Source organism: Macadamia integrifolia, chromosome 6 (assembly GCF_013358625.1).
Source record: "Macadamia integrifolia cultivar HAES 741 chromosome 6, SCU_Mint_v3, whole genome shotgun sequence".
Classification (NCBI taxonomy): Eukaryota; Viridiplantae; Streptophyta; class Magnoliopsida; order Proteales; family Proteaceae; genus Macadamia; species Macadamia integrifolia.
Genome location: NC_056562.1, coordinates 39,271,661 through 39,284,305, shown reverse-complemented (window position 1 = coordinate 39,284,305; position 12,645 = coordinate 39,271,661). Strand labels below are relative to the sequence as shown.

Sequence of the window (12,645 nt, the reverse complement as noted above, 5' to 3'; positions counted from 1 at the left end):
GGGTGGAGGGTGGTTTGGTTTGTAGGGTGGGGTGGGTTAGATGAGTAACAACCCACTCTATGTGGGAAGAACGAATATTATTCTAGAGTCATCATCACCCCCTTCCCCCACCCCAACCCCCCAAAAAAAAAAAAAGAAATGAAAAATGTTATGGGAGCATCATGATGCTTCAAGCTACTCACTCATTCAAAATATGGGGGCAACTGGACGTGTTCTCCACAGGGGAAGGAAAAATGTTTCATCTCCTTTGAAGGGATCAACAGGTCCATTGGTCTGGATTCAAAATGAAGCTATCAAGCATTAGAAGATTATCTCATGCAATGGAGGTGATATGGCAGTACTGATGGTGTGCTGCTTGGGATCTTTCCCTTTAGTTTATTTTATATTTAATATTTTGTCAGTGAAGTAACTGATCCTAAAGCTTCCCTTATTTCCTTAGTTGTCAACTCTTCTTTTAATTTGGATGGCCTAGTTCTATAAAATCACTAATTTTCGGTCTCCTTAGTGCCATTGTTTTTGTAAACTCATTAGTACCATTGATCCCACTTAAATAGTAATTCCTATATGCTTTTGATTTAATAATTATTTTGAAAAACTTCTCCATCTTTATTTTATCTCCCTATCATTCGTATTCACCAAATTTATAAAAACCTTTCCCCAGGTCCTTATATCAAATGCTTTAATTTTTAGCCACTCCAATTGTTTTTTTAATTTTTTCTCAGTAGCATTGTCTTTTTTTTTTTCCTCTAGATTTCTGGTCTTTGCCACTTTAAAACTAGAGTCTTAGTTCCAGTGGCTGCCTCGACTTCAGCATGCCACCATCAAGTCTCTTTAAATTGTCATCTTGCTGTAGCTTTTCTAAAAAAAAAAAGGCGTACCCAGTGCACAAGGGCCCAAGGCTCCCACCACTGTGGTTCCATGATCTTTTGTACCCAAAAAGAAGTTCCATGATCTAATCCTTGGTCAGCTAATCTCCTCTTTCCTTCTATTCCATGTCTTAGCATTTCTAAAGCTGTTAACCTATGTTATGCAGTTAAAGCACTCTTGAGAGTTTATCTTGCAGTCCAGGTTGAACTCTACCAATCTGTTGTAGTGATGGAGGAGCATCATCTGCCCCATTGTGTGGCACTGCATTAGGTTGGAGTTGCATTCCACCCTTGAGGGATCATTGGGAGTCAATCCATTGGTGGCGATTCTGTAAGGAGTGTCATGAATAGCTGATACAAATGAACTCATTATCATCATCGGCCCCCCTCCCCCCGCCCCCACCCCCAAAAAAAAAAAAAAGAAAAGAAAAAAAAAGGCTGATAGAAAGGAGTGAGAAGTTCTAATAATGGGTGAGAAATGGGATCAGTGAATGTATTGAAGCAGTCTACTTATTATAAGAGAGGTCGAGTTGATCAGAGTGCTTTGGTTATTTAGTTACCTTAGATAAGATAAAGTTCATATAGAGTAGTTGCATAGAGTTTGATCTGGTTGGATAAGGTTTTGATCTTTAAATTAGGTAAGGTGTATTGGATAGGTCAATTATTAATCATCCAAGTCAAAGCTAAGTACTCTAGTTAATGTCAATAACACATTGTTTTTGTATGTATATGGGTAGTTTTAAATTGAAGAGTGAAGAGTGCTTTTGAAAGGCACATCATTTTGAACTGTGTTTGCTATTGCAATACTGTAGCCAACTGCAAATTTGGGAATTTGATTTCGGCTTAATTTTTTTCCTGGAAATATCTTTCCTCTCTAATGAATTCTGTCAATTTATCCATCCGTATTTTTCTGAAATTCTCTCTTGGTGTTCATTTAATCCTACTTGATGTATGTCGACACTTATTATATGAGCAATGCTAAGTTAATGAACTTGGTAAATTCACTAGTTGCCATGTGGCTGATGCAGACATGGAGGTTCCCATCTTATAGAGGACTGTAACATTTCACTTGTTGCCATGTCCCTTTTGTGTATCACCTGTCAAGTTTCAGTGGCAAACAAGTATTTAACAGGGTGAAAAGTGGGTTTGAACTGATTAGAATCTCACTAAAATGCCATTAAATGCTAGTGTCGGTTAGGTAGGCTTTCAATGACATTCCTGTACTGATTCTCCCTCCCCACCTTTTTTTTTGGTGCTGTGTTATAGTGCAGATTTGGTGTATCCTTCCCAGTAAAGTGCACATAAGCTAGAGACAGTCACATGATCTTTGTAGCATCATGTTCCTTTTATGGGCATGCATTTTATGTCCGAGAGTGAGCTCCTGTGCCCAGACATAGGGAGTGTGAAATGAACAATGTGTCCCTCCTTGTCAATGCCCGAGCAGCTCTCATTGGCCAGGGTGTGGCGCAGGGGCCACGCTTACGGACAGAAAAAATTTCTCCTCCTTTTATTTACTTATAAAAGGGAGGGGGAACTTAAATGCATAAAAGGCAAAAGTCCCTCGACGAGCATGTCTACAAAAATAGGTATAGACACCTGGCACATGGAAGACTGATTCAGCCATTGACCTTTGGATATGTAAGAAATGTTCTGGATTCGTCATGTGTAAAATTGCAGCCCCAAATTCAGTCCTCCCTCCCATGTAAATCCGGGCATCTCTCGAAATTGCAAGCATTTGTGAAAACCCTTTTGGTAGTCCTTAGTTTTCAATATTTTAGTTTACCACATCGCTAACTTCTTTTTAGCTTAAACTCGACATGATGGAAAATAGGTTCTTATCCATCTAAATACGTGTAAACTTGCCCATTTGAGAGAAAAATGATTCAATAAATAAACTAATACAGTATATTTCTCTTTCTTCTTTATTAGATTCTTTTTTCCGCTGCCTGTGATAATTGTTCGGTAGCACTGCTTAGACAGAAATCCTTAATTGCAGGTGAAGTTTTACGTGAATTTGTCTATGTTCTGATTATTTGGTGTTTCTATTAACAGCTACAACTTGAACAGTTCCAAGGAAGAAAGAGATTCCATCAGAGCTCAGAAAAGGTAGCATTTCAATTTCATTTCATCACCCTTTTATTTGGGAAATATCTTGAAGAACTATATTAAATACTTTTCATTTATGTGGATCTAAGAAGTTCTCTTTACCTTCTATATTTTGTACACTTGACCAATATCCATTTTTAAAATTGGTGACACAGAAAGGAGTATGGGAAACTGCGGAGACAATGCAAGCGACTGCTAAAGCTCGATGGCGTTGAGAACTTTAGATTAAAAGAAACATGGGGAAGTAGCAGCAATGGGGATAGTGGGAGTCTGGTCCAAGACCTTGGATCTCCTGGTTTAGAAGACATTGTCAGTGCCAGGGATTCCCTTTCCACTGAAGGTGGGAGCCCAGAGGACTTGGACTCTGGACACCCTGTTCATGATGGAGTCCTTCAAGTTTCCAGTTCACTGGTAGAAGGAAATGGCTGTAACAGTGAAATCACGCGAGCAGATTCTTCTGTTATCAACACAGATTCATCTGACTCAGACTCCTCTGTTGAGGAACCTGAAAGCATGCAGAATTTTGAAGAGATTGATCCTGACAATCCCTCCAAGGGGGATTCTTCCCCTTCCGGTACAGGTTCTTCCAAAGCCCATACAGCTGAAGATTTTACCACGTGGCAAAGGATCATCCGCCTGGATGCAGTGCGTGCAAATTCAGAATGGGTCATATACTCCCCAAACCAGGCCGCAGTTTCGGAATCTAGGTCACGGCGTTCAGCTGAGGCTGTTGGACTGAAGGACTATGACCACCTAGAGCCCTGTAGAATTTTCCATGCAGCCCGCTTGGTTGCCATACTTGAAGCCTATGCACTCTACGATTCAGAGATTGGGTACTGCCAGGGAATGAGTGATCTACTTTCTCCAATAATTGCAGTGATAGAGGAGGACCATGAGGCCTTCTGGTGCTTTGTGGGTTTCATGAAGAAAGCTCGTCACAACTTTAGGCTTGATGAGGTAGGAATCAGGAGGCAGCTAAACATCATCTCAAAGATCATCAAGTGCAAAGACTCCCATCTCTACAGGCACCTGCAGAAGCTTCAGGCTGAGGACTGCTTTTTCGTTTACAGGATGGTGGTGGTTCTCTTTAGACGGGAGCTAAGCTTTGAGCAAACATTGTGCCTGTGGGAGGCGATGTGGGCAGATCAGGCAGCAATAAGAGCTAGGATTGGCAAGTCTGCATGGGGGAGGATTAGACAGCGTGCCCCACCGACTGATGATCTGCTATTATATGCCATTGCAGCCTGTGTATTGCAGAGGAGGAAGCTAATTATAGAGAAGTACAGTAGTATGGATGAGATCTTAAGGGAGTGCAATAACATGGCTGGGCAATTGGATGTATGGAAGCTTCTAGATGATGCACACGATTTGGTGGTAACCCTCCATGACAAAATATGAAACCCTCCAAAACGCCTCTTCATTGAATGATTCCTTCCACCCCACGAGTTTGGGGGCTTGGGAAGAAAGGGAGCCTTCCTCAGTCACTCCGACCCGCATGTTAAGAACATCCAAAGGTCATTTCTGTGTTCTCATGTAAGGGGTTTTTTTTTTTTTTTTTTTTTTTTTTTTTTTTTTTTTTTTTTTTTTTTTTCTGGAATTGTCCCTTGCTGGGCTTATTAAAAGATGCTGGCAGGGAAAAGGAGGGAAAAAAACCTTCTGTTTTTGCCAAAACAATCCATTTCATTACTGAAAGAGTTGCAGTTGGGTTTGGAGACCCTAAATATGACATTTTCAGATAGCAGGGGTAAGAAGAGAGACCAAAGAGCTCACTGTAGAATTCGCTGCAGCCTTGATATGATTTGAAAAGAGTGCATCATAGACCACCACATTAAACTTCGGCGGACAGGCTATTTCCAATTGGCTGATCGGCATCAAAGATTTGAATTCCAAGCTCTCATTCCTGAAAGTCTTTTGGAGGTCCTGATAATATTAGCTTGTGGGTACCTGACGCTAGGAGACTATGCTGATGTTTTTCAACACTTTATTCGCCATAATACTTGAATTGGTGCTCAAACTGGAAATATGTTGCTGACCTTCCATCCTCTCTGCTCATGAACTATCTACCCCTTGGCTGTGTTCGGTATGCACTAGGAATAGATTTTGGGTTCTTGACTCTATTTTGAGAATGCATATTTAACACAGCCCAAGTTGGCGGAATGCAGAATTCAATTTCATTATTAGAAAATAATTAGAAGAATTGTGGGAACAGACTTTGTCTACTGAGATATTACATTTGGTAAAAAGAAAGCTACCTGGTAGCTTGATTCCTCCATTCAGTCACAGTAGCCTGTGAAATCATCGCCCTGACCTCATGAAATCAAGATTCTCACCCATAAAACATGCACTTTCTTGGCATGGGGCCATGTGATCAGGTAACGATTTCTTGCTTGATATCAATTTGTCAATCTATACTGTTTTCTACTTATTCGATCATTTGGCTTTTGCATGGTAATTCTCGTTGGTCAAAATAACAGGATAACAAATTGTTATCCTGTTAAGCTTCACAAAATGTTCCACCAGTTCTTCTCAATTTGGTTTCATGAAATGCCTGTTAAAGTAATTTGCACATCCCACGGATTAGCCATATGTCAAATTCCAGACTTACACTGGGGGTAAATCAGGGTCTTCATGAATCGCCTGTCTACATAATTTCACCCATTTTGTTTTCTCATCATCAAGGATTTAGGGGATGGTATTGGCATCCGATATCAATCCAGATCGAATCGTATCAGTGAGTATCAATCTATTTTGCACTTACTTTTTATAAAAAATACCAATTTTTTACTATTTTACCCCTAAAACGATCCGGATCGGTAAGGGATCGGGGATTGATCTCAGCCAATACCAATCTGGGATTCATCTCAGCCAATACCAATCCAATATGCCCGATCCCAGACTGATACTTGAAACCATGCTCATTACCATAAATTATTCGTATGCATTTCAAATTCCAAACTGTAAGGAGCTCCATATCAAACAAACCTTATTAAACAAGCCTTATTAGTATGCATTTGGAATTCCAAATTGTAAGGAGCTCCATATATCAAACTACAGTCTATTTTAATTGACAAATCAAAGCTAATGTCCACGCACAATTCACCGAATGCAATAACAGTAGGCAAAAAAGAAGTTGCAAGTTCTCTTCAAGGTTGCCCAGTCTACGAAGGCAGAAGAAACCAACCAACGGGTTCTATGAGGGACTGAAAGGGCAACAATTATTCAGCTAGTCTTTCTTCGTAAAATGTCGAACAGCAAATGCTAAGCCCAAGATCAACAGAGGTACCAGGAACTGTAATATCTTAATCACAAACTCCGAAGTTTTATCAGGGTTGTATGGTGCTTGATGAGGAGGAACATAGCCACGTTTCTGTGGAATGCTTGAAACGTTGATATCACCAATGTAATATTTTCCCATGAGTTCTCTGGCATTGTCGCTGTGGCCAGTATCTTCAAAATCATTTGTTGCATCTTTCCCTGAAAGAATAAAGGAATCAGTGAGCATATCTCAATCCTTATGAAACGAGGTATCAATTTGGAGGGAGGCTTATATTCTAATCATTACCAGTGGACGATAGCAAGACCTCACTGCCTCCCGGATGATCATCCATAAATGAAGTTACATCATACACCTGCAACAGTGGTTTGATAGCAAATTAATGAATAGAACACTTAAAATGCAAGAGAAACACTACAGAGCTAGGTGAAGAAATGGGGGAATCTTCTCCCAGGGGGGAAGAAGCCGCATTCTAATACTAGATGAAAACAGTTCCAACTCTTTCAGGGGACCCAACTTTCCAATGTCTGTTGTCATTCAGAAACCAAAACGGCCTAATAGTTGAACTCCCCAAAGTTATGAAGAACAATATATTCGTCTGTGGGTAGCCCTTCCCCACAATATATAATCATGCAATAAAGGAGGTATGCTAAGAGCTTTATACCATTCCTTTTGAATTCTGTGAGCTCCATTAGGTTCTCACAAACATCATAAAGTGCAAGGTAGTACACTTGTCTTTCGGGAAAATCATCTTTCTGGGTCTAAGGTTGGATTGATGATCCCTAAACAATATTCCTGAATGCAGCCTTCAGAAGTTGGCCAGGAAAAAAAGTGCTTTGGTATGAATTCAGATAGAACAATAGATAAGAATTCATTCTTCAGATAACATCAATGAAGTTTATATTAGAAAAAAAAAATGATGAAGAAGAAATAAATAGTGATGTGATGATGCCAAAAACCCAGAGATATATAACTGGAATTGCAGCATTTTATATCAGAATAAAGAACGGAATGTTCTTGAGTGTTAAATTACAAACTGTTATGTTCTCGAAGAAACCTTATAAGAGTTACTGTTGCTACAGCAATAGTCCTTTAGAAAAAAAAAAACAACTTCTTCAATAGTTTATGGTTCTAAAAGCTCGGTAAAGCAATGTTGCAACTTCTTTTTGGTCGAGATTCCCATCCCATTTGATATGATCCAGGAATTCCTTTGTTTAATTATTTGGTCATTGGTTTTCTTCTCTATGATCTTAAATTCAAGACAAGGTTTCGAATTTCCTTCGGTCAGATTCCTACTCTACAGTTTATCGTTCCAAAATATTTAAATAACAAGCATTTTTAAATCTTCGATTTAACCAGCAATCCTAATCTCTCACTTTTAGGTTCCTGATTGCTCTCCTACATCCCAATATTGCACGATGCTAATCCGGCACATGTTAGGCTTGGAATGGGCTGAAAGTTTTTGAACTTCACACGCCTTAATCTTGTTATAGTTTTTACATAAACAAATGTATTACAAAATGCAATAACATAATGAATATATATTCTTTCACAAAATATATCCTACTCACAGTGACTATCTGTCTTTAACCTTGAAGCCATATAATCCAAGCTACGCCAACATGCACCATTCCATCTAGGCCTCAAATGTATAAAAATGAACTGGAACATGTTTTGACTAAACCTGGCACAAATAAAACTTCAGCCTTCAAAAACATAACCCAGGCCCAGGCTTGCCCAGCCCAGCATGCTGAAACTCAGGCAGCGTATGCAAATTTGATGGCTTAAGGTAGGGCTTGGAATGGTTTAGTCCATGTGCAGCCCTAGTCAAGGATGACACACAAGCCTTTTGATGATGTGGATGAAGTTCTTGAAGATATTCTCGAAAATACAAATCATATGTTGAACTTCCAAGGGTCCTGGGACAAAAACTCAACATTGTCTCACTCATTCTTGCTTCAGCAGCTTGAGGGGGGGAGGGACTAATGGGAGTTCAACAGTCTCTTTCTCACTGGTTTTCATAAAACTGGCTTGTTTTGACCTGTTCCCAAAACATTCAGTTCAATTGAGATTGGCCAATGGGCACCCTCAGGTCCAGTCTGATTCCCAAAGCCGTGGATAACCATGGGAAAACATGAGGCAGAAAGATTGCAAAGTATATTCTGATTTGAGGAACAGTATATTCCAGGGGATGATTTTTTTTTTCTTTTGATATTTGATAACGGCAACAGACCTCTTTCTAGAAAATTTATTATGCAATTATGCCTCTATAGATCCTATGAATATGGTTGAGAAGGATGAAGAACAATTGGTGAATGTTTCATAAATATCAACTACTAGGAATGGGAGACGGAGAAGCTCTGCAGTGACATCAGCTTAATCTTCAAACTGGGGAACTATACAATTGTTGAAAGCCATATTGACACATGCTACTTGTCAGAGGCCAGGAGAATGGCATTGCTACAATACCATGAAAATCCACATAAGATAAAGAGATATGTACACGAATACCTACATTACTGTACTTTCAAATGATGTCTTAAGTAATGAAGAGGAGCACCAGAAGAATTTAAGGCAGCAAGAAGAGCAGCAAATACCTCAAAGTTCAATGGTTGAACTTTTGTTGAACCCAAGGGCATGAAGAAGGTTCTAAAAATCTTTTCATACTAAGAAATGATCAGCCTGATGGACCCAACTGCAAGGACCCTAGATGTCAACCCCACCAGCCTGTCATACAGGATACATATCCTTCCACATAGGAAGCAGCATGCTGGCACCAGCTTTGAAAGAGAGCCAATGAGGCAAGAAGATTGAAATTTATGCAGTATTTCTGTTATACTAGACTCATGCTACTATTATTATATTACCTAGTTGGTCCTTAAATAAGGTTTTTAGTTGTGTTACCATTGCTTCAATGTGATCCTAAAACACTTGGGATGGGCTACACAGATCTTCTTCCCTCATTCCACTCTACAACGATCCACATTTGACAGTTAGCTACATGTACTCATAGCAAAGGGAATGACCAAGATCAGGTATGGGGCATGTACGAGTTCTAAAAACTCAAGGGGTAGCACCAGATTGTCTTGTAGAATTGACAAGTCCCATGGATGACAATGTCTCAAATGGGGCAGTGGATCAGGTCTGGTTTTGACTAAACTCTGCTCAGCCATCCTTAATTATTCATATCATCAACTTACAAAAAAAATTATACTCATATATCTGGTCACCCAGTTCATCCTCAGCCTAAACAAGACTGAGTCTATAGGCCCTACTCCCAAGCCAAGCCTGTTGGGAGTTGGGACTCAACAACTCATCACCCCTATAATCAATTCAATGAATCAATTGTGCATGTAAATTTTTGTCCCGTTTTTTGAGGTTGGCTACATGAGACCTGTTCTCCCATTCCACCAGCCATATGTAGCATACGGCATGACCTATCATGTGAGAAAGAAAAGAAATGCTCTTGGATTAACTTGGCCTTAAAGGTAAAGTATTTCTATAATCTTTGGAAAGTTTACCAAGTGAATATATAATTATTAAAAAACAGTTAACACCAATATATAATTAATGTTTAATATGTTTTAGCCTTCCAGCCATGCAAAATGACATATTAGATAAATCAACAGTTAAAGTTTACAAAAAGAAAGAGGTGAGAATTTTATTCTATAGTATACATATCACCAACAGTATTCCAACTCCATTAGACAATAGAAAGGTTTCTGTAGGCTTCAACAGCATTATGAAGAGAAAAGTAGGTGATGGATGCGTAATAATTAATAAGCTATTTGGTTTAGTAATCAGAAGTTGTTATTATGAGATACATGTCAAAAGGGAGAAAAGAGGTCTATATGATAAGACCTAAAATGAAACTAAATCGACCAAATCAAGTTGCAATTATAGAATCTAAGAGCACTATAGCTGAACCTTCGCTACTGGCAACCATGGAAGCAGCTAAGTCATAGGAAAATTTGCAAGCCATTAATTTTGGTACTGCTTAATCAATAGAGCTTTGCAAATGAAAATATCTGATTATTTTTCCCTAATAACAATGAAAATATTTGATTGTTTCCTTATTCTTAATCAAGATTTTACTCTCAGCAACCCAACAAAGGTAGCAGAACATCTATATCATAGAAGGAAATTTTGAATAGTGTCAAAAACATTCAAATGATTATAAAAGTCAACTAATTAATGAATACAAATATAAATATAATCTAGTAAGATAAATTGGAAGAAGTCCTTTTTATATCATGAATCCGTCATATATAAGTTAGCAATCATCGGAGCAATCATTGGAAATAAAAACCATCCCCTGGGTTCAAAACATTTATAACAACCTACAAGTAGTAGCTAGCATGCCTTCCTACCAAACAAAGAGAGAGAAAAGAAATTGCAAATTTATACAGTGTTTATAAAAACCTAATCTGATCTGATCCTCACACTTACAATTATCCACTTCCAATTCTTTGAAAAGGATAGAGCAAACTATCAAACTATCACTTGGAGATTCATCAGAAAGAAGAAAGGACGGACAAAAGCAAAATTCCATATTTCAGATCAACCACTTAATGACAGGAAATTGAACATTATTTATCATGAAAAGACTAGTCGTCTACAGTTTCTATTACATGCCAATTGAATTTTCCATAAAAGTAAAAAAAATCACCATCAAGTTCACCCAACTTATTTTTGAAATGAAAATCAAGAGAGGATCAGAACTCAGAAGTAAAAAAGAAATAGGAATCAATTGATACAGACCTTCCCATTGATAATAAGCCAGCAATCCTTGTGTTGACTGTGTATGGAGACATCATCAAACTCATAAAATTTGCGATCTGAAGCCATGCCTTCTCTCTCTACACACAAACAACAACAAGGCTTGAAAATTTATCCGATCACAGATGGATCAATCGTCTTATAGATGTTAACAGCAGAGACGACCAGAAGAAATTGAGCTTAATAAATTATAAAAGGGAAAGAGTAACAAAGAGAGAATGGAATTGGGGAAGTAATCATCGATTAGCAGAGAGACAGTACAGTAGTTCTAGTTCTAGTTCTAGTTCTAGTTCCTCTTCCTACCTATTACTCCCTCGCTTGTCTGCTAGTCGCTACTTGGGATCCTCTCCTCTGACTCTGAAGCAGAGAAAAGGAAAGACTTTCGACTTTCGACTTTCAATCTCCCACCAACCCTTCCAGTTAAATTCGCTTTCGTAATCCAAATATCTGCCTTTCTTTCCTTTTTTAGGGTACAAAAATAGGTCTCAGTCCAAAAGTCATCAACTAACGAAGACATTTCATTTCAGATATGGATCTCTATCACTGCTCCAAAACCAATGGACGACGGGTTCGCCCGTTGTCTGAGAAATCGTATGGGATCCAGATCCGTATTAGCACCCGATGCCCATCTCAATTCTTGGTCGATCCCATATTGTGTCCGGATCCTCTCCAACCCTCCAGTTGCATCAGATGGCTGAGAAGGGTCTTAGGGTGCATAGAAGTTTTCTCAGCTGTCAGATATGCGCTGCAGGGGTTGGAGAGGATCTGAATTCTCTCGTATCGGTGTAATGATACGGATCAGGGTAATAAAAGATTAAAAATATATAAACCATCGGATCCTCTATCGGGTATCGGATTGGTGTTGGTAATGACCATTACCGTGAACCATGGGTGCGCCGCCTTGGCGGAAAAGTTTGAGATGAGGGCATTTTGGTACGATTATATATACCCTCCTGTCATGGGAGCAACAGGGCCCAGCCCGGGGTTCACGGTTTCAAGAATCAATGTCGATCGAATTGGTCAATTCGGATCAAAATCATTTGTAATTTGATTTCAATCTCAACACGGTTCATTATTAGACTAGATTAGGTTCATGTACGAGAACTCCTGCTCCTGATATTTGGAATTTATTTTCTCTCTTTTTATGTAATGGATTCTAAATAACAGTATAAAAAATATGTATGAGAACAATCTCATACATGAACTAAATCCGATCCCGTTCATTTTTACTGAGAAACTTTAGAATCGTTGAATTTATTGGTTTGAATGTCAAAAGCTTTTGGGATTAATTTCAATTAGATCCATACCGCAATCTAATGAAGAATAAGGTTGTTGTGGTGTTCAAATCTCACTTTTTAATCATTGAATTTTCAATCAGGCATGGTGAACGTGTAGATCGTGTTGATCATCCAAAATAAAAAAAAAAAGCGAGATCGGAAATACAATCAAAGAGATTCAGAGGTTTGAAATTCAAACTCCGTATGGGAGAAAATATATTGATTTACAGATTTTTGTGGGAATCATCGCGTAATGGATCAGCCGATACAAGTACCCATCTAATTATCAGTTGATTCAGCTTTAGATCTTTCATATTGCAAGGAATATATAGCCAATATAGTC

General features: G+C 38.7%; 2 protein-coding genes across 3 annotated transcripts in view; one reads left to right on the top strand and one right to left on the bottom strand.

The window, feature by feature from the left end:
• The window catches only part of LOC122082604 (rab GTPase-activating protein 22-like), an 8,162-nt gene extending 3,633 nt beyond the window's left edge, over positions 1-4,529 (top strand). For both annotated transcript variants that reach the window (XM_042650281.1, XM_042650282.1), the window contains exons 4-5: positions 2,919-2,972; positions 3,128-4,529. In XM_042650281.1, the coding sequence (XP_042506215.1) occupies positions 2,919-2,972; positions 3,128-4,370 (1,297 nt within the window). In that variant the 3' untranslated portion in view covers positions 4,371-4,529. The remainder of the gene's footprint in view (positions 1-2,918; positions 2,973-3,127) is intronic.
• A 1,415-nt stretch (positions 4,530-5,944) lies between these two features.
• Positions 5,945-11,488, bottom strand: LOC122082605 (cytochrome b5-like). The gene is made up of 4 exons (XM_042650283.1): positions 11,329-11,488; positions 11,008-11,105; positions 6,535-6,601; positions 5,945-6,446 (listed from the first exon to the last, which is right to left on the bottom strand). Exons 2-4 carry the CDS (start codon positions 11,092-11,094, stop codon positions 6,196-6,198), a joined length of 405 nt encoding a protein of 134 aa, XP_042506217.1. The 5' UTR covers positions 11,095-11,105; positions 11,329-11,488; the 3' UTR covers positions 5,945-6,195.
• Between the last annotated feature and the right edge of the window lie 1,157 nt (positions 11,489-12,645).